The 24,469-nt window shown below is 40.3% G+C and overlaps 1 protein-coding gene across 4 annotated transcripts in view; it reads right to left on the bottom strand.

Annotated features, from left to right (window-relative positions):
• LOC111144908 (SEC23 interacting protein) overlaps positions 1 to 24,055 on the bottom strand; it is a 41,389-nt gene extending 17,334 nt beyond the window's left edge. For all 4 annotated transcript variants that reach the window (XM_022499506.1, XM_022499505.1, XM_022499508.1 and 1 more), the window contains exons 1-12: positions 23,828 to 24,055; positions 20,487 to 21,016; positions 16,991 to 17,213; positions 14,905 to 15,098; positions 10,219 to 10,308; positions 8,597 to 8,717; positions 7,170 to 7,259; positions 5,923 to 6,064; positions 4,384 to 4,592; positions 3,923 to 4,041; positions 3,230 to 3,382; positions 942 to 1,037 (exon numbers count right to left, since the gene is read on the bottom strand). In XM_022499506.1, coding sequence (XP_022355214.1) covers positions 942 to 1,037; positions 3,230 to 3,382; positions 3,923 to 4,041; positions 4,384 to 4,592; positions 5,923 to 6,064; positions 7,170 to 7,259; positions 8,597 to 8,717; positions 10,219 to 10,308; positions 14,905 to 15,098; positions 16,991 to 17,213; positions 20,487 to 21,016; positions 23,828 to 23,990 — 2,130 coding nt within the window. In that variant the 5' untranslated portion in view covers positions 23,991 to 24,055. The remainder of the gene's footprint in view (positions 1 to 941; positions 1,038 to 3,229; positions 3,383 to 3,922; positions 4,042 to 4,383; positions 4,593 to 5,922; positions 6,065 to 7,169; positions 7,260 to 8,596; positions 8,718 to 10,218; positions 10,309 to 14,904; positions 15,099 to 16,990; positions 17,214 to 20,486; positions 21,017 to 23,827) is intronic.
• Positions 24,056 to 24,469: the final 414 nt, after the last annotated feature.

Genomic DNA, 24,469 nt, shown 5'->3' with positions numbered 1-24,469 from the left:
TGACCTCTCTCTTCTCGTGCTCTCTCTCATGCTCTCTCTCTAATAAATAAATAAAATCTTTTTAAAAAAAAAAAGGAAGAAAGAAAATTAGGGGCACCTGGGTGGCTCAGTTGGTTAAGCATCTGCCTTCAACTCAGATCATGATCTCAGGATCCCGGGATCAAGCCCCGCATTGGGCTCCTTGCTCAGTGGGGAGACTGCTTTCCCCTCTCCCTCTGCCACTCCCCCTGCTTGTGCTCACACTCTGTCTCTCAAATAAATAAAATCTATGAATAAATAAATAAATGAAAATTAAACGAAACAAGTTGAGTTTTTCCCAAGTGCTCTTCCTTCTTTCTACATGCTTTTTAGTTGTTGTTTTGTTTTGTATTTTTAAGAATTTTTGCTTTTTTGGTTATTATTTCATGAGATTTTAGCGAGGCTATGCTTATCTCTTTAGATGATAAGAACTAAGAACAGAGAAAATGAGCTAATATTTATTAGGGGCTAAGCTTACATGCATTAATCCAACCGTATAAGGAAGGTAGCATCATTCACATTTTAGAAATTAGGGAAATCAAGAATCAAAAAAGTTAAGCAAATTGCTCATGAATAAGGAGTTAATAAGCAGTTGAACTGGGACGACCGATTCATCCATCTGTCCAGGGCTTACCCAGTTTTTCCACCAGGAAATCCCCAAATACCAATTTTAAAACTCAAGAGTCCTTCCCCCTGGGAATTCTCTCAGTCCCAGGAAAACAGGTCAGTCGTCCTAGCTGGGGTTGAAACTCGGTTCTGGCGGACTCCAAGGTCTGCGCTTACATCAGTTCCACACTGCGCCCTTGGGCAGGGAGCACGTTAGCCGGCCTAACCATACTGTATTAACAAAAACTCCCAAAATCTAAATAAGAGAGTCAAAGATGAATTTTGGTTTCTGTTTTTAGGGCACAAATAAACTTTACCAGTTTAGCTGCTTTCTGTTTTACAAAGTTAGCGATCTTCTTTCTGGGTCCAAGGGGTATGCCCATTTCCTTCAGGTCATCAACTGTACACATAAGCTTGAAAAGAAAATAAACAAACAAGCACATTAGTTAATCAGTTTAATGACTGATGAAATGAAACTGAAATCAGGAAATGATAAAAAGAAACCAGACGAATGAAAGCAATCTAAGATCCAGTCGATTTTTTTAAAAAGTTAATTTGCTTTTAAATCCTCGATTAACTTAGGCTATAAACTCTGAGCCCTCCACATCTAAACCGTTCTAGTCATCTTTGGCAGAAAATACATGCATTCTGTACGAAATTAAAAAGCTACACGGTCAACCAGACAATGAAGTCTCTTCCCTCTGCTCCTGTTCCAACCACCTAGCTCTCTCACAGCCTCTCCAATCTGCTCTTTCCAGAAACACCTTCCGTATACACAGCACCTCAGTGGTTTTCCTTGTGTGTGTAGCCTGCGAGGCAAATGGGACTGAACTACGCTCTTTTCACATAACATATCTTAGAAATCACTTCCTACCACTACCTCGGACACTGCCTCATTTATTCAACAGCTGCATTCCATTACATGCATGCGCCTTCAACTGTTTCACTGGTGCCCTACCAGCGGACTGGTAGGTGTTTCTCAGGGTTTATCATCATGAACAGCACTGTCGCGAGTACCCTTAGATACTCTTGTGTCAATATTCCTATATTTGGAATTATCCCTGGCAAATTGCTGGAGCAAAATATTTTTTGTATTTTTTGCATTTTGGGGGGGTATTTTTTCTATTTTAAAAGGTATTACCATCTTAACCACAGGGAACAAACTGAGGGTTGCTAGAGGAGAGGTAGATGGGAGGGATGGGGTAAGTGGGGGATGAGCACTAAGGAGGGCACGTGATGGAATGAGCACTGGGTGTGATATGCAACTGATGAATCACTGAAACTAATAATATGAAACTAATAATATAGTACATGTTAATTACATTGAATTTAAATAAAAAATTAAAAAAATAAAAAATTTCCAACACTATCATTTTAGACTAAAACCGTCATCAAAAAGAAAGTTAATCCTACAACAAAAAGAAAATAAAAATTTTAAAAATAATAAGGTATTACTAAACTGCTTTCCATAGAGGATGTACCAACTTATAGTCTTACTAACCATATGTAAACCATGCCCAGTTACCCTCATCCTGGCCCCATATTATATGAACAAGCTTATTTTTGCCAAACCGAAAGGTTAAAAAAAACTCATTGCACTTTCAATCTGCCTTTTTCTCATGAGTTTTCGTATGACAAGAAGCCATTTGTTACTTCCTTTTCTGTACGTCATTTGTTCAGTCTTGGCCTATTCTAGTGTGTTGATGGTCTTTGTGCAACTAATTTATAGGAGCTTTGAATAATAAGGAAATAAGCCCTTTGTCTCTAACGTGTGCTCCAAATATTCTTCTTAATCTATCACTGGCCTTTAGATGTTGTTTAGGGCATCTCCTGCTGTGCAATTTTTCTTTTATGGCTTCTGGGTTTTGTGGCATACTTAGAAGCCCTCCCAGATTACACTAAAAAACAAACGAAACTGTGTTTTTCAATTTTTAAACATTTAAGTCTCTGCCTTATCTGAAATTATTATAAGAGTACTCAAATGATTCATAATTTTTGATCTTATAAATAGGAGAAACAATTTTAAACCAAAATGAATCAAACAGGGATGCCCAGGAGGCTGAGTCGGTTAAGGATCTGCCTTCGATTCAGGTCATGATCCTGGGGTCCTGCGACCCGTGTCGGGCTCCTTGTTCTGTGGGCAGCCTGCTTCTCCTTCTCCCTCTGCCTGCTATTCCCCGTGCTTGTACACTCGTTCTCTCGCACTCTCTCTCAATCTGTCACACAAATAAATAAAATCTTAGGGGCGCCTGGGTGGCTCACTGGGTTAAGCCTCTGCCTTTGGATCAGGTTGAGATCTCGGGGTCCTGAGATCGAGCCTCCCATCAGGCTCTCTGTGTGGTGGGGAGCCTGATTCCCCCTCTCCCTCTGCCTGCCTCTCTGCCTACTTGTGATCTCTCTGTCAAATAAATAAAATCTTTTTATATAAATAAAGTTTAAAAAAAAAGGGATCAGAGCAACCCTCTCAGGTCCCCTTCCTCTTCCGGAGCTTTGTACGATCACTTTACTGTCATTCAATAAACTTTGCTTTGCGGCCCACCAGAAAAGGAAGGAAGGAAAGGAAGGAAAGGAAGGACGGATGAATGGATCAAACTATCCTCAGTACCAGAGATTCCATATCAATCTTTTCCTTTTCAAAAGTGCTAACATATTCAGAGAGGCTAAGTGCTTCCAGAGTCTCTTGCAAACTTAGGACTTCTTCATTTTCAACGTCAAGGTCACAAGACTCATCCAAAGTCAACTTTGGCTCTTCAGGCATCTTAAGGAAAAAAAAAAAAAAAAATGTCAGGGGAACATTGCAAACCTCATAAAAACTCCCATAAAATGTCTCCTGATCTACAGTAAATCCTAAACAAGTTTGCTCCATAGAGAAATCACAATTTTAGGTATTTTATCATCCAAAGTTTGAATATTCTAAGAAAAGTGTATCAATTGAAGAAATCACTCATTCCCATATTCTACAATAATTTACTTAACATTTTTTTAATCATAAACTTTCTCTCACATTTAAATTTATAATCCATAAGGAAGACAAGTGAGAGACTCAAAAGAGCTAAGATGATTCTATCATGCTTATAACCTCAGGGTACTTTGATTTATAAAAACATTTCAGGGGCACCTGACAGACTCAGTCAGAAAGGCATAGGACTCTTGATCTCAGGATTGCAAGTTCGAGCCCCACAATGGGTGTAGAGATTACTTAAATAAACTTAAAAAAAAAAGAAATTCAGGAAACAGTTCAGACTTTAGAAAACTGTTTGGCTTTATCTCTAATCTAAATACGTTAAGTGGGCTATACCTGCTTTTCCTGAAAATGTGGCGGCTTCACAACTCCATTAGCTACAGCAAAAGGCCCAGGAGACTTTGACAAATTCAAATCTTTTTGATTAGACAGGATGTCAAACAATATTAAAGAACCTAAAAAAAAAATTAATTTTGCTTTATATGACTAATACTTTTATACCACTAAGTAAATTCTCCTTTTTTCCTCAAACTCCCTAGGCAGAAGTCATACAAAAGTTAAATGTCAATCAAGATCTGATCAATATTGTTTTTCCCAAACATCAGAATAAATTAAAATATAAAGCATTCCTAAGTAACTGAAAAGCAAAGGCAGAACCTAAACAACATATTCATGTCCACCTTTATAAAACTTAAAATCTTTAATTCTAAATTTTGTATTAATAATGTCACCCTCACTAAAAGCAGTGATAACTCAACAAAAACTATGTTTAAAATGTGAATATTTGACAGTTTTACCTAAACTATGACCAGCAACAGAGACTCCTCCTTTGAAGTCTGGATTCCGACTCATAAAAAGTGCATGCAGACGGTTTATCTCCATTCCCACTTTTTCCACGATTGTCTGACAGTAGGTGGGGCTATTGTAAAATAAAATATCTAGCAAGGTTTCATTGGTAAAATGACGAAACCGACCAATACTTGGTAAAGTAATTTTCTTAATGTTCCTGTTTTAGAAAAGAAAAAAAGTATATTCAGTCACTAGCCACCTTACATCTACAGACATTTTTAAAGCTTAGACAGTGATTTCTAATGAGTATAAGAATCCCACAGACTAGGGCACCTGGGAGGCTCAGCTGTTAAGCGCCTGCCTTCAGCTCAGGTCATGATCCCAGGGTCCTAGGATGGCCCTGCACAGGGCTCCCTGTACTGCAGGAACTCTGTTCTCCCTCTCCCACTCCCCCTGCTTGTGTTCACTCTCTCGCTGTGTCTCTGTCAAAAAAAATAAATTTAAAAAATCTTAAAAAAAAACAAAAACAAAAACAAAAACAAAAAAAACCTTACAGACTAATTACGAGTTGATACTGTAGACAAAGTTATTATAAATGAACCAAGATAAAGCAAAAAGGTGTAAGTGTGCATACAACTATACTGCGACTTTGGGGATTCTCCGAAGAGTTATCACATAAAATAAGGCATAAGTAAAATTTTTAATTTATTTTTCTTCTATTCTTCCATTTTTCTTCCAATTAACTGGAAATCAGGAAACCTGACAAAAATTGTGGTAGGAAGGATGACATGGAATATAACAAGGAATCAGAAAGGAGTTTCATGCACTGAAAATCTTTCTTGATTTGAGAATATAGCAAAGTTCATGAACATCCACAGAGAAAGATTGCCCTTCATCATAATAGGACCTACCATGAAAGAATATACAGAATAACACAGAATGCTGTTTGTAGAATTAGTGTTATAAACCACGTGCCCTGAAACATTATAATCTTCACTACAATCCAGATACGTTATTACCCCTGTGTCCTACAGTAAATATTATCTAAATCTATGTTTCTCAATTGAGAGTATGCAAAACAGAGTAGGGCACGTTTCGTTGTCACAGTGCCTACAGAAGTCGCAGGCTTTTAACAAGGACTGGAGATATATTTGGCTGTTGGGGGTCTGGGATGTTGTCTAGTGGGTAGAGGCTAGGGTGCTCCCAAACATTCTGCAACGTACAGGACAGCCCCTGTCCTGAACTGCTACTGATTAGAACAGCATTCTAAAACTGGATGACGTTTCTCAGACTCTCCTAAATATCTATACAGACATATGCATGCACACATGTGCGCACACACATATGCATGTGCACACAGAAAAGCGGCATATAATCATTAACAGCCAGAGTTTAAATCATATGTCAGAGCAACTATATCATTTAAATAAAGGAATATATTTTTTTAGCACATATGTTGAAGTTACAATAAACGACTTCATATTTTGGTTTAAATTTTGAATCTAAGTTTGACTAATCTAAACAACGAGTTATCAAAGTCCACACACCTGTCAACACCTGTGGCATCCCCACCCAAGGAACTATGCCAATGAACAGGAAGGAATTCCACTCTGCTTACTTTCCGATCGTCTAAAGATTTCTTGTAATGTGTCTGCAGCAATTTCAGAGAAACCACCCTAAAATCATCCACTTAAAAAAAAAAAATCAGGGAAGACAAATTAAATTGATTAAATTTCCTGACTTGATGGGTAGTTTATCGATTCTCTCAAATACACTAGTAGTTTTTATATAACAAACCTTTTAAGAAGAAAAATAAAAATGACAGTCAGTCCAAAAAGGAAAAAACCCAACCTTTTGGCAACTTTTTTTTTTCAATGTCTTAGAGGAATGTATAAATGACTGAAAAACATTTAACTACCGTTCCTAGAAGGCAGCATGGCACTATGGGTACAGACTCTGGAATCAAACTGTCTGCCACAGGATCCCTGCTCGGGAACCCATAGACCATGATACGGGAGAGGTTCACTTAAGCCTGTGGACTTCAGTGCCTCACCTAAGAGAGAGGAGAACAGCAACAGCACCTGCACCCCCAAGGTTTATCGTGAGAGGTGAGTAATATGATACGTGCAAAATGCCTGGCACAAATCAGGTAATAAATATGAATTATTATTATACAGATATGAAAATAAAACTTCAAAAATTTAAGTACACCAGGTACATTCATTGTTCCATTAAACAACTTCTTTCAAACAATTCATTTTAAATCATTTCAATGCACAGGTATACCTAGTTGCCAAAAGTGCCTAGGCAGAGGCTATCTGTCAGAAAGGCTAAATTATTTCCAAGATCCCTTCTAACCCTTCAGTCTAAGATTTTAAGAGTTACATACATCATAAGAGCAAATCAAGTATAAATTATTTCCCAGTGACCATTTAAATCTCCTCTTAACAGTTCCTCAGACAATAGTAAACAGCTGGAAACCATCTTAAAAATTAACATTTAAAAGTTCTTCTTTGGGACACCTGGGTGGCTCAGTGGGTTAAGCCACTGCCTTCGGCTCAGGTCATGATCCCGGGATCATGGGATCGAGTCCCGCATCGGGGTACTCACTCAACAGGGAGCCTGCTTCTCTCGCTGCCTCTGCCTGCCTCTCTGCCTGCTTGTGTGTACTCGCTTGCTCTCTCTGGCAAATAAATAAAATCTTTAAAAAATTTTTAAAAATAAAAATTTTTTTAAAAAAAGTTCTTCTATCACTTCTCAATTCATTCCATGAAATAAAATGACTAATACTTACCACATTCAATAATGCTTCTAAAGCGCAAGTCACACACAGGTCCAATGCCATGCACCATGAACACCAAATGATCAACCCGAGGCATTTCCCCTACAAAAGAAATACACACATGCCTACATACAACCTGGGAAACTGTTTGGGTTTTCGTATTTGAGTAGCAATATTCTAAATATCCCTTTTGTCAACACAAACTGGGCAAAGAAACTGAAGGCCCTTCCAAGCTAATAAACTTCATTACTCTCTATGAAATGAGAAGAACAAACTCAAGGTCCATCTTGGCAAATAACAGTGAACTAGACCGAGAGATGGAGGAAGCACGCCACCTCTGATCCCAGAGGCTCTGAGCACATGATAACCAGCAGCTTTGTACCTACTGAGACTCCATAACCTTCGTGATTTCTTCAGAACTCCCCAGGAGACTAAGCCCCACATGGAGAAGCAATATGCCCACACAGAACTTTAAAATATTTCCCCCAATGGGCTGCCTGGCAGGCTCAGTCGGAAGAGCATGCGACTCCTGATCCTGGAGTCATGAGTTCGAGCCCCACATTGGGTGTAGAGATTATTTAAATAAAATAAATAAATGAATAAAATATTTTCCCCAAATCTTTCCCTTTCCCTATATAATATACATTCTACAAAGTGCAACATCTTTAAGTTATATATGGGAAAACCAAGATAAATCTATTATTTTACTCTGGCATATAGAAACAACTACAGTTCAATCTATTTTACTCTGGTGATTTTGTTCACATTCATAATATGAGAACACTTACTTATATTTGTAATTTCGTAAGACAATGAAACAAAAATGAAATCCGTAATTGTCAAAATAAAATCTGTATTTTCAGCGGTGTAACAGGAGAAACCAAAGCCCATACACTGGAGCACTGGTTGGCCAAACAGGCCAAATCCTGCTCACTGCCTGGTTTTTACAAAGCTTTACTGGAAGACGGCTACGTTCATTTGTTTACAGTCCATCTACAGATGCTTTCACACTACACTGGCAGAGATGAACAGATGCAGCAAAGTCCATAGGGCCTCAAATATTTACTACATTGCCCTTAACAGAGAAAGTTTGCCACCTTTGCCTCTAGAGGAATACACACTAGACGAGACATGACCACAAAAGCCCAAAAATATTGCCAAAAGCCTAGTTTCAACCAGCAAAGCGCTTCTTCAGAACAATACATTTTTTTTAGAATCTATGTCACATGGTTTGTATATCTTCAACAGAATTCTCAATTTTAAAATAAACAGATATAAAAGTAATAGAATAAAAAGAAAGATATATGCCAACCTGGCTGATTTCTGCATGTTATGGCAGGTAGGCCTAAGAAATGCTTTTTTTTTTTTGTCTCCCTAAAAAATGATGCTAAAATAGAGGAGTCTAAAAATGACCTTGGCCCTAAACAACCTATACGCACCGTCAGGAATCTCATCAAGGTTATCATCAATTCCACGCTTCACAACCCTGGGCCTCGTCTGTCCATCTTGTGTGGTTCCCCATTCATCTGGCACTGATGAAGGCTGGAACTGAACAATAACCTTGAAGACAGGACAGAAAGATTATGAAGACCTCATGAGCAAACTGATTTCCATGACAGGCTAAATAAATTACTTCAATACATAATTACTTCATAGTATCAACAGTTACAAGTCTAGTACTAGTATTACTCTCCCAAAACAATTTTGTAACAATCCTGCTAGGGTTCACATTAACCATTAAAACTAGGCAACTCAATACCACTAATTCTAATGCTTACACTGGAAAATACTACAACTAAATCAGAAGCAGTACACCTTAAAAACGTAACATAAAAATCCAGGTTTACATATAACAAATTAAGAAAAATTACCTAGAAAGGAGAAATCTTCATCTTACAAAAATATTTAAGGCGTAATTCTTTAAGTAGCAAGATTCCCAATTAATCTACTAATTCAATTTCAATGCCAAAAACTGATTTACCCACCACTTCCTGGGAAAAAATACATTCTGTTAAATCAACTAAATTTAGTCGCAAGTCACACAGAAATTTTTCTACTAAAAAAAAAGGAGGCATGCAAGACGGTGTGCAAAGTTTTGTGTTTGCATCAAAAACAAATAAAAACGTAAGTTAAAAGTAATTACCATCAGGGGGAGAAATGGGAAATGCAGAGGTGAGAGGCTTTTATTTTTTATTTGATCCCTTTTTATACTGTTTAAATTCTGTTGGCATATAAATGTTTTTATTTCAGTATCAGTAAGAACTGCAGAAGTGATGACATTAAAATTACTTTTGTTTTCTTGTATACTTCTCTGACATAAATAGCCTATGTTCTGAAAAATTATCATATGCCAAGCACGATGCTAGATGTTTTTGTATAAATTACTTCATTTTATCTAAAATAGGACCCTGGAAGGTACTTACTACAGGTGAGGAACCTGGGACTCAGAGTGATTAGTATGCTAAATGAAAGAACACCGCGAATTAATATCTTTAAAAAAAACTAGTGCACGGAGACAACACAAGTAAGAAAAGGAAGGACATTATTTTTAAAAGTTGAAACAAACCACCAGCAAGGGTAGGATGGACAAACCAGGGCCTCCAAACCAAATGTGAGCTACCGCCTATATAAATAAGGTTTCACTACACTAGCACACCCCCTGCTTCATATATTATCTGCAGCTGCTTTCAGGCTACAGCGGCAAGCTGACAGCTGCAACAGAGATCGCACAGCCCATGAAGAATTAAATATTTACTCTCCCGCCCTTGACAGAAAAAGCCTGCTGACCTCTGCTCAAGTGCAAACATTTATCAAGCATCTTCAGTGGTGCATAATGAACTTCAGCTAACACACTGCCATAAGCAGAAACTTCATGAGAAAAATTTAAATTTTATTTTTGTTTCTATGATCAATGTAAACTATGGCAAGCTTTTAAAAACAATGCACTTCTTATAAATATATCCCTACAAAAATTAATTAAGATGAACATGTATCAAGCACATTCAGCAAAATCATTATTAAAATGAACTTAACGTTTTAATATCTTAAACAATAACATTACCTTTGGATTGTGCATAACGATTGTCTCTCCACTTGGGAACTCTAATCTACGGTGCCACTGATTTGTGGTTACTGCTTTTTTATATTCAGCCTAAAATAATGGAAACATAATCCAGTAAAACAAATTTATACCACATTGAGAAAAAGTGTGGAACAAAAGTTTAACTATGATGATAATAAAAATAATGTAACAGAGGCTCTCATGTACTAATTGCTACACTTGACAGTCACTTTATATAGGCTACCTTATTTAATTAATTACTCTCAATCACTCCTAAATAAGATTATCCCCATCATATAGAGGAGAAAACAAAGGTCTACACAGCCTGTTAGTATCCTAGGGCCATGGTAACAAAGTATCACAAACTGAATGGCTTTGCAAACAGAAAGGTATTCTCTCACAGTTGTGGAGGCTAGAAGTCTGAAGTCAAGTGTCAGCGGGCCATGTCCGCTGTAGAAACCTACAGGGAACTCCTTCCTTGCCTCTTCCTAGCTTCTGGTGGTTTACCAGCAATCTTTAGTGTCCTCTGGTTTACAGAGGCAACCCACCCATTCTCTATTTTCACAGGGTATGACATCAAGTCATATTGGATGAGGGGCCCACCCTTCTCCAGAATGATCTCATCTTAGCTCATTACATCTGCAATCACCCTATTTCCAGATAAGATCACATTCAGAGACACTAGGGCTAGGACTTTAACACATCTTCTGGAGGCTGCAAAGGACGACACAGTTCAACGCCTAGTTCATAGCTGCATAAGATTACACACCTAGGAGCAAAGCACAACTGCAGCTCACTCCCACCCTCAACTTTCCGACTGTTGAGGGGCGCCAGGGTGGCTCAGTCAGTTAAGCATCTGTCTTTGGCTCAGGGATTGAGCCCCACGTCGGACTCCTCGCTCAGTGGGGAGCCTGCTTCTCCCTCTGCCTGCTGCTCCCCCTGCTTGTGCTGTCTCTCCCTGTCAAATAAATAAATACTTAAAAAAAAAAAAAAAAAGACGAACTATTTTCTTACTCTTCTTCTAGATATAATATTCTGCTTCCAACAAGGAAAAAAAAAAAGCCTGAGGGCCTCGTGGAGAAAGACTCAAGATGAGGTAATGTGGAACCACTGCCACCACCCACTGTCTGAATTTTTTTTAAATTATTAACAATAATTATTTGATAATCATGTCAAAATAGACGAGTTTCTTTTTGTCTCCTGGACAGTCACTGATTAATGATTCCCCTCCACCAGCCTCTATCCCTTTGACTATTCCTCACTTGGCTTTTTATAATTTTTACCATATTTATTTATAATTTTTAAAAGCAAGATTACAAGTAAAAATGCTTAAAGAAAGAAGTTTCACTACCTTAAGAATTCTTTGCACTTTTTCATATTCCCTTTCAGTCCACAGCTTTAGAATAAATGTTGTCTGGTAGAGCCAAGTTTCCACATGGCATTCTTTTAAAGGGTCTTGGTTATTCTTGACACTTTGACCCTCCATATAAAATTCTGGAGCAGTTTACAAATTTTACCTTAAAAACTCTGATGTAATTTTGACTGGGATTACATACAATTTATAAAATAATTTGGGAAGAACTGACATCTTAACTGTGCATCTGTGAACATACTTAGCTCCACTTCTTGAGATCACCTTTTATTTCAATTCTGTTTTATATTTTGCTTCCACAAGTTCCCATAGGTATTTGTCAGACGTTTTCCTACATAGCCTATAGTTTTGTTAATGTTATAAATAGCATCTTCTTCTTTTTTTATTTTTATATTTTTTATTATGGGTGCTAGTTTCTTTCTTTCTTTCTTTCTTTCTTTCCTCTCTTCCTTTCTTTTTTTAAATGTAAGCTCCACACCCAGTGTGGGGCTTGAACTCACGGCCCTGAGATCAAGAGTCACACACTTTACCAACTGGGCCAGCCAGGCGCCTCCGTCTAGTGAGTTATTTCTATTATATAGGAATGCCATTAATTCGTATATGTTGATTTTATACCTACAGACTTGCAGTGCTAATGGTATTTCTAAAAATTCTCCCAACTTTCTATGTACCTAGTCATGTCATCACCAAAGAGAAGGTGTTTTCTGTTTCGAACTCCTCTGTTTTGTCTCAGTGCTCTGATAGTGCAGGATCACCTACACGATCTTGAGAAATATGTCTGCTTCTCTTCTTCTCATCGGCTTTCTCATCTCCTAACCTCCTCTGCATCTTCCCTGATCTGGTTTAAGCACCATGAAAGATGCTGAAGAGAAGCTAAGATCTCCCTAGATTATGAACAGCCGTGTGCTGTTGCGATGGTCAGTCCGTGGACAGCTGTCCCACCCTCAAAGCCTGCATCATCCATTTGCAACACGGTTGAGATAAAGTGAATCCGCTGAGATAAAACTGCTTAGACCTTATACTTAGACTATGTGCCTTAGCTGCAAAATAACAGGACTAAACTTGGGATGTTATACCTTCATAGGGCCCTACCAGAGAGACCAAAAATTATAGAATTATAGCATACATTTGCTTAATAATTTCGGTCTGAAATTATGCAACAGATATCAGCATTCTTTTACACATTTTTTTCCTCATTCAAATAACTAAGATTATGTTTTAGGAGAATGGTGCCTCCCAGTACATGATATTTCCAAGAACAAAATTAATTTAATGCCTTCTTTTCAGTCTTTGCTCTTCTTAACTGGGTTCTGACTCTGTTTTGTATCAGTGTTTTTCAAACTGTGGATGATGATGAGTAACAGATTATAAAATCAGTGTTTCAGATGAAACAGAAAATATCAGAGTGGCACCCGATAAGTCTAAGTACTGCTCTACAGGCCTTTGTTTTTAGTGGTGTGTGAGAGCAGGCTCACAGCAGCTCACAGCACGCAATACAACTCCTCCCAACTGTGGCTACTAGCGTCCTGTTGGTAGCTCAAAGTTGGCCATGGAGGGAGTATGTATATCATGGAAATCAGCAAATTCTATAAATCAGGGGCTTTTATTCCCCAGAGAGTCTGTTACCACACATGACTATTTCTGATAATTAAATTATCATCATATGTGTGTGTATGTGTGTGTGTATAAAATATGTATACTAAATTTTAATGTCAAATGTATTTTTTACTACAGCTTGAAACAAAAAAAATGTGAACCCTGTGCTCTCAACAAGCTTCTTTCCCAATTTACTTTCCCCAACTAACCTCTGTCTTACTTTAGGTCGACATTTATCTTTCAGTGTCAATTTGGTTATAAAAGTTTTTCAGAGTCACTATTATAGAGATTAGTATTTCCAGAACAGGTACAATTGATAATACCTAAGAAATGCATTTATAGGGATGCCTGTGTGGATCAGTAGGCAAAGCATCAGCGTTTGGTTCAGGTCATGATCTTGGGGTCCTGGGATCGAGCCCCACGTCAAGCTCCCTAATCAGCAGGGAGTCTGCTTCTCCCTCTGCCCCTCCCCCTGCTCATGCTCTCTCTATAATAAATAAATAAAATCCCTTTAAAAAATGCATTTATAATTATTTTTAAAAAACAGAATACACCACAAGAAATCTACACTATTATGTTAGAAAATATATACATATATATATGGATAGATAACTGTTGAAGAAAATATTTTTTAAATATAAGGGTTCAATATGAAAGGATGACACATTAAGATTAATGTGATTTAATTTTTTCTTATCTCTATTAAATATTACATCAAGCACAACAAAAATTTAATAATTAATAGTTAGCTGCTAAACTTGACTGTCAGCTCCTAACAAAACATAAAATCTAGTCCTTACTTGAAGCTACTCAAAATATGAACTAGGAAAGGTTAACAATTTAGAGGCCCCTTTTACCGATAACATAGTATTATTTTAATGTTTTCTGTTAGAACAGGTTATCTAAGTTTTAATAACTACAACATTAAACAATAATAACTACAGAGTTCTGTATCTCATTTCCATGTATGCAAATTGAATTCACCTAACTTATTTCAAACATTTAATTCAACCACGAAGTAGACTAATCATAAGAAATTAACACAATTATGTAAAACATTACCCAGTAGTTTCAGAATGGCTAGTAAATCTTGAGACATGTGTTCCTATTCTGTTTTCTACTTATTTTCAAAAATCAGAAGTTAATCTCAAGCCTTCTACTGAACAGTAATTTGAAAAGCATCCATATGCTTGGCAATTGCTGTTAACAATAGATCCCAGCAGACTAAGTTGATTTTAAGGTTTGCTACGAGTACCTTTTTAGATTTGTGATATGTCCCTGAAAAACAGTCTATCTTCAGACAGGGAGGCCACAATTAGCATCTCATGAACAACGGCACCACTTAAAAAGCAATCCTCTTTGTGAACAGGATCAAAACAAGCTCTTATCAATAAAGCCAGCTCTCAGGGCACCTGGGTGGCTCAATCAGTTAAGCTACTGATTCATGATTTCGGTTCAGGTCACGAACTCCAGGTTCTGGGATCAGATCATGATCTCAGGGTTCTGGGATCAAGCCCCAAGTCAAGCTCCAAGCTCAGCAGGGAGTCTGCTTGAGATTTTCTCCCTCTGCCCCTCCCTCACACACACACATGTGCGCACATTCTCTCTCTCCCTCTGCTCTAAGTCGGTTCCATTGTGAGTGGTGTTGTAGGAGGCTCCAATATATACAAAGGCCTATGTTTTTTAAAGAAATGGGTAAAGGAAATAAGCCCACATACCTCTAGTTTTTCACTGAACTCCTCTGTATAGGGAATAAATCTGCTGTCCGTGTCCCCTTTGTAGAACCAAGTACAGCGTCTCACTTCAGTGGGCTCCTCCTCCCAGTACACAGCCTTCCTCACTCGGTCATAGAGATACACATCATAGCGCCCTCCATCCGTGCCTAGAACCACGCTCTCGGGGTCTGGCTGGACTGGGGCACAAAGTTCACATTTTAACCCAACAGTAACAAGGCATGTTAAAAAGTAATAAATAATGAATATGGTGATTGGCTGATCCTAAAAGACAACTAAGTTCATTTTTGTTTAAAAACAAAATTTTAAGGGCGCCTGGGTGGCTCAATGGGTTAAGCTGCTGCCTTCGGCTCAGGTCATGATCTCAGAGTCCTGGGATCGAGCCCCGCATCGGGCTCTCTGCTCAGCAGGAAGCCTGCTTCCTCCTCTCTCTCTGCCTGCCTCTCTGCCTACTTGTGATCTCTCTGTCAAATAAATAAATAAAATCTTTAAAAAAAAAAAAAAAAAAAAAAAAAATTTTAAGATTAATTTGTGCTGTCCAAAATTACGACTCTTCTTAACTGAAGAAAAAAACAGCCAGAGCGAAGTTTTAAAACATAATCATTTAAGGGGCTCCTGGATGGCTCAGCTGGTAAAGCCTCCGCCTTCAGCTCAGGTCATGATCCCAGGGTCCCAGGACTCAGTCCTGCACTGCACTAGGCTCCTTGCTCAGAAGGGAGTCCGCTTCTCCCTCTTCCTCTAGTCCCCACCCAGCTTGTGCGTGTGCACATGCACACGTGCTCTCTCAAATAAATAAAATCTTTAAAAAAAAAAAATGACCATTTAAAAAAAAAAATCACAAAATAATTCAAATAACTGCCAGGTTTTCTTTTTTTAATCAAAGCAGCAATGCTCCATAAAGTATATTTCTAGGGGGTATTAACAAGTGACTTTTTTTTTAAAGATTTTATTTATTTGTTTGACAGAGATCACAAGTAGGCAGAGAGGCAGGCAGAGGGTCGGGGGGGGGGGAAGTAGGCTCCCTGCCGAGCAGAGAGCCCGATGCAGGGCTTGATCCCAGGACCCTGGGGTTATGACCTGAGCCGAAGCAGAGGCTTTAAGCCACTGAGCCACCCCGGCGCCCCTAACAAGTGATTGTTAAGTCCCATGGTGCATATCAGGAAGGGACGCCCGCGTGGTACAGTCGGTGAACATCTGCCTTCAGCTCGGGTCATAATCCGAGGCTTCTGGGATCGAGTCCAGCATCAGGCTCCTTGCTTAAGCATGGAACCTCCTTCTCCCTCTGCCTACCACTCCCCCTACTTGTGCCCATGCTCTATTTCTGACAAATAAATAAAATCTTTAAAAAAAAAAAAAAAGAAATATCATCAGGATAAATACACATATTTCTATACTCCCAATTCTCAGAGAGCCTTAAGGTGCACTATCTCAAAAGGTGAATGGGGTTAAATCATTTCCAAAACTCACCTGACCACAGAACACTTTTCAGAGCATCTTCAGGAACAAGAGTTCCAAAGATGTTTTATAAATGCCCAATAGCTACAAATGAATAAGGGAAATAGAAAAATTGACACCCACATTATGCGAACTAGTCTATTTCTCTAACTTAAAACACCTTTAAACAAAGAAGAAAATTATTAAAACATTTCTTTAAAAACCTTGCTCAAGGGGCGCCTGGGTGGCTCAGTGGGTTGAAGCCTCTGCCTTCGGCTCAGGTCATGATCCCAGGGTCCTGGGATCGAGCCCCACATCGGGCTCTTTGCTCAGCAGGAAGCCTGCTTCCTCCTCTCTCTCTGCCTGCCTCTCTGCCTACTTGTGATCTCTCTCTGTCAAATAAATAAATAAAATCTTAAAAAAATAATAATAATAATAAAATAAATAAATAAAAACCTTGCTCAAATAACTCAGGACTTGTGTTCATATCACTGTCTTAAGGCACCGAGTCTGGTGGAGTCTACAGGGACTACTAAGGAATTTGACATTCACAAAAAATAAGCCGTGGATAAATACTCTTTATTTCTGTTCTTCCTAAAATCAGATACAAATGTATCTGTACATGATCAGTACTTACCTGAGTTATAGATTTCTTCAAGGTTCGAAGAGTCAAACATACTGAAAGGCATCCATAGTTGTTTGTATTCTACCTCCTTGCAGTAAAACCAGTGGGGCTGAACAGGTTCGTACTGGTTTTGAAGTAGAAAAGGAGATGGCGCTTGCACAGAGGGACCTGCTGGTCTAGGCAGGGCCTGCTGTTGTGTTGGAGGGGTCAACCCTGATGGCACTGAATGAGGAATCTGGAGGACACAAAAAAAGAGAACTATGATGTTTGTCCAAGGAAACAATTCCATATATGCCTCGGACCCAAAGTGACATCAGTAATGATTATCCTACATGTATTTCTAGACAACTGTTTCGTTTAATAACTAGGCCTGAAAGCAACTAAAATTTTTTTTATAAATCTAACAAAATCCAACACCAGTCTTAAAAGTAAACTGGGCTTTCTCAAACTCATGGCAAAGTAAATTAGCACCTTCACAGAAATCAACCTAGCAGTGTGTCTTCTATGATTTAGTAAATCTTTACAACGTGCACATTCCTTGACCCCACCATTCCATTTCTAAGAACTCACCCTAAAGATTTAACACAAAAACAAGTAAAAATTTACCTATAAAGATGTACACAATAGGTCATGTATAACAGAAAGTCACTGGACACAATCTAAATGTCTTACAGAAGGGCACCTGGTGGCTTAGTCAGTTAAGCGTCTGCCTTTGGCTCAGGTCATGATCCCAGGGTCCTGGGATCAAGCCCCGCATTGGGCTCCCTGCTCAGTGAGAGGCCTGCTTCTCCCCCTCCCACTCTTGTGTTCCCTGCTTGTGTTCCCCTGGTTGTGTTCCCTCTCCTCTCGCTGTGTCTCTGTCAAATAAATAAAATCTTCAAAGAAAAACAGGTCTTACAGAGACCTGATTAAATAAATTATGTTACTTAAATCCTGAAATTCTCTAGAGCCATTACAAATGTTGTAGGAAAAAGTTAACATCTAGGGGCACCTGGGTGGCTCAGTGGGTTAAAGCCTCTGCCTTCGGCTCAGGTCATGATCCCAGGGTCCTGGGATCGAGCCCCACGTCGGGCTTTCTGCTTGGCAGGGAGCCTGCTTCCCTTTCTCTCTCTCTGCCTGCCTCTCTGCCTACTTGTGATCTGTCTGTCAAATAAATAAATAAATAATCTAAAAAAAAAAAAGTTAACATCTAAAAAATATGCATGGAAATATGTTTGTCTAGAAAAAATATAACAAAGACATATAACAAAATGAAAAGATGGGTTACAGAGAGACAATTTTTCATCATTTGACTTTTCTACATTTTCCAAATTTTCTGTACTGGAAGTACATTTAAAATCAGAGTATAACTATTTTAAAAAAAATTTTTTTAAACTTTTTTTTTAAAGATTTTATCCATTTATTTGACAGGCAGAGATCACAGGTAGGCAGAGAGGCAGGCAGAGAGAGAGGAAGGGAAGCAGGCTCCCTGCTGAGCAGAGAGCCCGATGCGGGGCTCGATTCCAGGACCCTGGGATCATGACCCGAGCAGAAGGCAGAGGCTTTAACCCACTGAGCCACCCAGGCGCCCCGATTTTAAAATTTTTTAATTGAAAATCATTTTGGAATGTATCAGTGTTAAAGCTACTGAGGTGTTAACTGTACAGTACTTATATGAAAGAACTTTCTTACTCTTAGAAAATACGTACAAGGGGCGCCTGGGTGGCTCAGTTGATTGAGCATCTGCCTTCAGCTCACGTAATGATCCCAAGGTCCTGGGATCGAGTCCCACATTGGGTTCCCTGCTGAGTGGGGAGTCTGCTTCTCCCTCTGCCTCTCCCCCACTACCTGACTTGTGCTCTCTCTCTTGCACACTCTCTCAAATAAATAGAATCTAAAAAAAAAAAGTAAATATGCATGAAAATATTTAGGAGTAAAGAGTCATCATGTATTCAACTGACCAAGTATTTCCCAAAACAACTGCACACATACATGGTGAGAACAGGAGAGAGAGGATGACCAAATGCGTGTGACTGCACGTGTGCACAAGCGACAGAACAAATGGGGTAAGATGAAATGACAGATAAACATGGGTTAAGGGTACCAGGGTACTATTTGTATTTTTGCAACTTTCCTTCTTCTTCTTCTTCTTTTTTTTTTTTCTTTAAAGATTTTATTTATTTATTTGACAGAGATCACAAGTAGGCAGAGAGGCAGAGGAAGGGAAGCAGGCTCCCTGCTGAGCAGAGAGCCCAACTCGGGGCTCGATCCCAGGACCCTAGGATCATGACCTGAGCTGAAGGCAGAGGCTTTAACCCACTGAGCCACCCAGGCGCCCCTTCTTTTTTTTTTTTTTAAGTAGACTCCATGCCTAGCACAGAGCTCAATGCAGGGCTGAAACTCACGACACTGAGATCAAGACCTTAGCTGAGATCAACTGAGCCACCCAGGACCCCTGCAACGTTCTTTAAGTCTGAAATTACACTTTTAAAATTCTTAAATTAGATATCTTTTCAAGAGTTTAATCAGCAAACTAGTATGTTAACTATACTGCACACTGTGATCCAGTTATGTTCCAATATGCTGAAATCTAACATTGCCAAGAGTTTACATGTTGAAAGGATTTAAATTAAACAATAAAACAGAGCCCATTCTCTATCCCCAAGAGAGAAGTGAGGTTATACTCTAACGATAATACTGCTACCCTTGCCACACTGGGTTGGGTTCTTAATTCTTCCTTTTAATCACTTCCATTTCTTTGATTCAGGTGATTTCCCTGTGGAAGTCAGTTGAGCAATTAGCTGGGAAAAGAGCATAAGGGAATTTCATAAAATTTACCCAATGCAAATGTTGTTCCATCACCCTCCTGAGAGAGAATCTGACTGTCTAGACCCAAACTTCATAATGTAAATAAAAGAAATTATTGGAGTAATCAATTTTAGTTCCTGTAATTGAATGGTTTGATTGAATAGAATAATTAAAAAGTGAGAAGCTGGCAGTCTGTTCATAATTGCTTCAACTCTCACATGTCCCCAGATGACATTTATTATTGATCTCTTACACTAAAATCTGGGAATACTGACATGTAGTTAACTCATTAAAATCAAGAACTACTTTCATACACTGATAATATAAACCAATATATGAACCATTTGACGAGTTACCTTTTTTTTTTTAAGATTTTATTTATTTATTTGACAGACAGAGATCACAAGTAGGCAGAGAGGCAGGCAGAGAGAGAGAGAGGAGGAAGCAGGATCCCTGCAGAGCAGAGAGCCTGATGCAGGGCTCAATCCCAGGACCCTGGAATCATGACCTGAGCCGAAGGCAGAGGCTTTAACCCACCGAGCCACCCAGGTGCCCCTGACAAGCTACCTGTAAGCATGTAGCTTACAAAGAAGGGCCTCTGAAAATAATTTGTCATCACACTGATTATTAGAAGTGCAGTGTTTTAAAAGACACGGGCTAAGATGACAGACAGATTAACAAATCAGAGTGAATAGCTAGGATTTAAAAACACGTCTCCTACCGGTGGCAAAGATCCTCCAGGCATCTGGTACATCTGCACAGGGGGCCCCGGGGCTGGAGGATGGACAGGATGGGCTGGTGTCTGGCACTGCTGCAGCTGCGGTGGTGCAATGTAAGGATTGGCCCTGCTGCTCACAGGGGTATGACGATACGGATTGTGTCCTTGTTGGGGTGCTCCTTGCGGTGGGCTCCCAAAATTGGAAGGAGGGAGACTACCCGGCTGAGAAGGCAGGTAAGCATTCATTCCCATCTGTGAAGGTGGAGCACCATACTGAGCCTTCGAAATGGGCGGTGAACACGCATTCAACCCATCTTGGGGTCCAGTTGTAAAAGGGAGAGCAGCAGGGGACTTGGAGAATGCGGAGGGCCCAGCTGACGTTGCCACAGTCGTTAACGGTGACTGTCCAATATTCCCAAAAGGATCACTACTGCTTGATACCTGAGAGAAATAACTAAATGTCTGTGGGGTAGACGTGTGAGCCGAAGTCTGACCGAGGAAGCTGTCCTCCTCACCGACATCCGTGGAATCCTCTGAAAGGGAGAGCAAACGGTTTAAAGGTTCGTCTACGGCTCTGCAGAGAGGATCCAACACGGCAGATCTAGCAACTGTACCTTATTTTATTGTTCTATTTCTGCATTACAGAAAAAAAAAAAGATGAAAACCTTTTTTTTTCTTCAAAACGAAAAACCAGAAAATACGAATAAGAAACAAGAAAAAGAGAGAAAAATTAGATTTCACTCATAAGCCAACCTCTCAGAGATAATCACTTTGGTACATGACCTTTTACATTTTTTGAATAAATACAGTTAAGTATTTATTTTGTAAATATATATAGATCACATCTATTTGTTTAAGGATGTTTTCAAGAAAGGAAATGAAATTTGTATCTACAATGTTTATATCTCATTTTTTCCTGGTAAAAAAATAATTCAAATATTATTCTACTACCAAATTACACATAATTTTATTTCTACAACTTAAGTGCAGATATGACTGTGTTGACAAGAAGGGTGTGTTTCAGGACTGCTACCTACTACAAAGCACTCATTGTACAAATGAACATGTGGCATTTGTATTCCCAAGGCAAAGTAGGTCAACCATTTATTACCATCCCTAAAATCACACAGTATCACATCCAGGTAACTAGCCTTTAGAGAATGTCAAATCGGGAGAAAATTCATTTTCTAACCAAAGGACGTTCTCTTCACTTCCCTTTGCCAAAAATGATTTTCACTGCAGGTACTATCAACCCCAAATTATCTTCTCTTCTGCGACCAAGCTGTAAAATAAAAGCCTGTTCCCTGGGACGCCTGAGGGGCTCAGTCAGCTAAGTGTTGCCTTCAGCTCAGGTCATGATCCGGGGGTCCTGGGATCAAGTCCCTCATTGGGCTCCCTGCTTCTCCCTCTCCCTCTGCCTGCTGCTCCCCCCGCTTGTGGGCGTGTGTATGCGTGCCCGCGTGCACACACACTCTCTCTCTCTGACAAATAAATAAAATCTTAAAAAGGAAAAGAAAAAAGCATGTTTCCTCTACACGACCTAAAAAGTCCAGCCTCTTCTTCCTTACTAAATTTTTATAAGCCCTTACCTTAGCTTGTAGAAACTTTCCTCTCCCTCGTCTTTTCCTCCTCCAGTCTCATTCCCTCTTATCTCCTGCTGCTGGAGGCACAGAGCCCAACAGAGGACCCACACCCAGCACACAGCACGCTGTGATCCTTGCTCCCGAGTGGCCTTTCAAGCTCCAGGATCCTTCTTGACCTCTGCTGAAGGAGGCCACTTGGCTCACAGAGATTCTGGCTTGAGCTTCTAGGTTGCTCCCATTATATTCCTCACACATCAATTTAACTAAGATACTCCACTATTTAAAATACTCCTCTCAGTTGTTTCTTTGTAACTAAAAATAAAATATCACCTCCTGCACAAAGCCCTTTGTCTGCTGGTTCTATTCTCATTTTCAGATATATTTCAGTTCCCACTCTCTCTCTTCAACTGCCTGGACCTCACTTGTCTGTATTTCTCAGTTTATCTCTCAACAACTAAAAACATGGAGTGGAGAAAACCTCTGTGGTATCCTTCTTCCTTTAAGACAACTTGGGATCAACCTGATCTAAGAAACTTTTTTCTGATTAGCATCCATCGTAAATGAAATGCTGATCTCAACGTGCTACCAGCTCACCTCAGGGGCACTTTCTGATTACACGTGGACACATTTGGTAAAGACACCCACAACTTTAATGGGCACTTGTACACCTGTGACACTCGCAACTCTGTCTCAAACCGAAACTGTTCTCAGGTGTTCCAGAACCTATTACCCAACTGCTTCCTCAACACTTCTGGCAGCTCAACCACATACACCTCAAACTTAGTAAGCCTGGAAATGAATCTGTCACCTTAACCGTCTCCCTTCTTGCGCTTTTACTATACTATCTCAACAGATGTTTGTCAACATCTATTCAGACACTCAAATCAAAACATCTCCTAGACTCCTCCCCTCCCATCATTTCTCAATTCCTTCATTTAGTCATTCAGATACTCATTCAAGAAACATGTACACGGCATCCAGAGGCAGATACGTTGATTTCACAGACACTTACATAACACTAGGTGCCAGACACTACACTCGGCACCTTACAAAAATCAATTCACTTCTCCTGACAGCCTTATGAGGCCGTACAGATAAGGAAAGTGAAGCACAGAGAGGTAAAGTAACATGCCTGAGGTCACAGAGCAAGTTACCGGCAGAGCCTGGGCTGGAACACAGTCTGTGCTCCCAAATACCATACTCTGTATTATGCCACACAATCATTAAACAGCAATACCCCTAGACAATAGTAAAGAAGTGAAAGAGCTAGGATGAGCATAGGAATGGGGGCCAAGGAGAACGAGAAAAAGCTTCTCAGACAAAGGGAAGCACTGTCTTGAAAGATGAGTACTGCATTCTGTACCTCTGCTTTGCAAATATTACAAGTCTATCCCAGGAGAGGGAAGCTGTCCATCCAGGACATTTCCTGCCGCATCCTAGTTGAGAAGCACTAACTTCTCTGCATTCCCTAGCACACCAGTAGGTGTTCAACAAAAAACTGGGTAATGTCAGTGCCAGCGTGGAGCGGCCAGCCCTCGGGACAGAGGGCTCCTTGGACGAAGAGCAAGCCTCCTGATCTAACCCCCGCTTGGGATATCTCAAAGCCCCCGGGCCACTCAAACCTGATCACTGATGGCCCAGGCAAGCTACCCGGAGTCGGGTACACACGAAGGAAAACCTCCCACCCGACCCTCGTCGCCCCACGCCCCCACCCGCCTCCCCACACACACTCGTCCCACCGGATTCCCCTCTCCCTACTACCTCCGGGCAGGAGCAAGGAGGCCGAGGCAGCGGCGGCTTGGGTGACTGGGATGAAGGGCACGTTGAAGCTGAATTCCGTGGCCGAGGAGGAAAAAAGTAAGTTAGTGCCCGATGAGGAGGTGCTGGCGGGACCGCCGCCACCGTTAGGTTTCCTCTCGGCCATGGCTGCCTCCCACCGTCCGTTACACGTCTCCGGGAAGCCGGTGCACTACCACCGGCCGGAAACCGGTCACACTCGGGGCCAACACATTTCCGCACTTGCGCACAAGGCCCGGAACTCCGGGACGCCGGTCAGCCTCCTTCCCTTCCTCTGGAAAGCGCCGCCAGAAAGCAACATGGCGGCGCTGGCTTCAAGCCCGGGTCCTAGCACGTAATACTCCCCGGCGCTGCCAGGGCCGAGGCTGGGGCTGGAGCGTGGGTGTAGCGGTGCTGCTAGTTCTGAATTTAGGCGCGAGCTGATGCTGAGTGGCACGGGTTGCGGGGGGCACTCTGGACTTCCTAAAAGTACGGTCGGGCGAGTGTAACTGGCAAAGATTTCGAAGGAACGGCAGAAGGCTGCAGGAGCAGACAGCGGAGTGCTACCCGCATTGGGAGGGAAGAAGAGGTGTGTGAGCCATTTGTAGCCAAAGCCGAGCCCAGTTC

Source organism: Enhydra lutris, unplaced genomic scaffold (genome assembly GCF_002288905.1).
Source record: "Enhydra lutris kenyoni isolate GAN:26980312 unplaced genomic scaffold, ASM228890v2 scaffoldscaffold12, whole genome shotgun sequence".
Taxonomy (NCBI): domain Eukaryota; kingdom Metazoa; phylum Chordata; class Mammalia; order Carnivora; family Mustelidae; genus Enhydra; species Enhydra lutris.
Note: the sequence above shows the minus strand (reverse complement) of the source record. Positions and strands in the feature narration are given on the sequence as shown.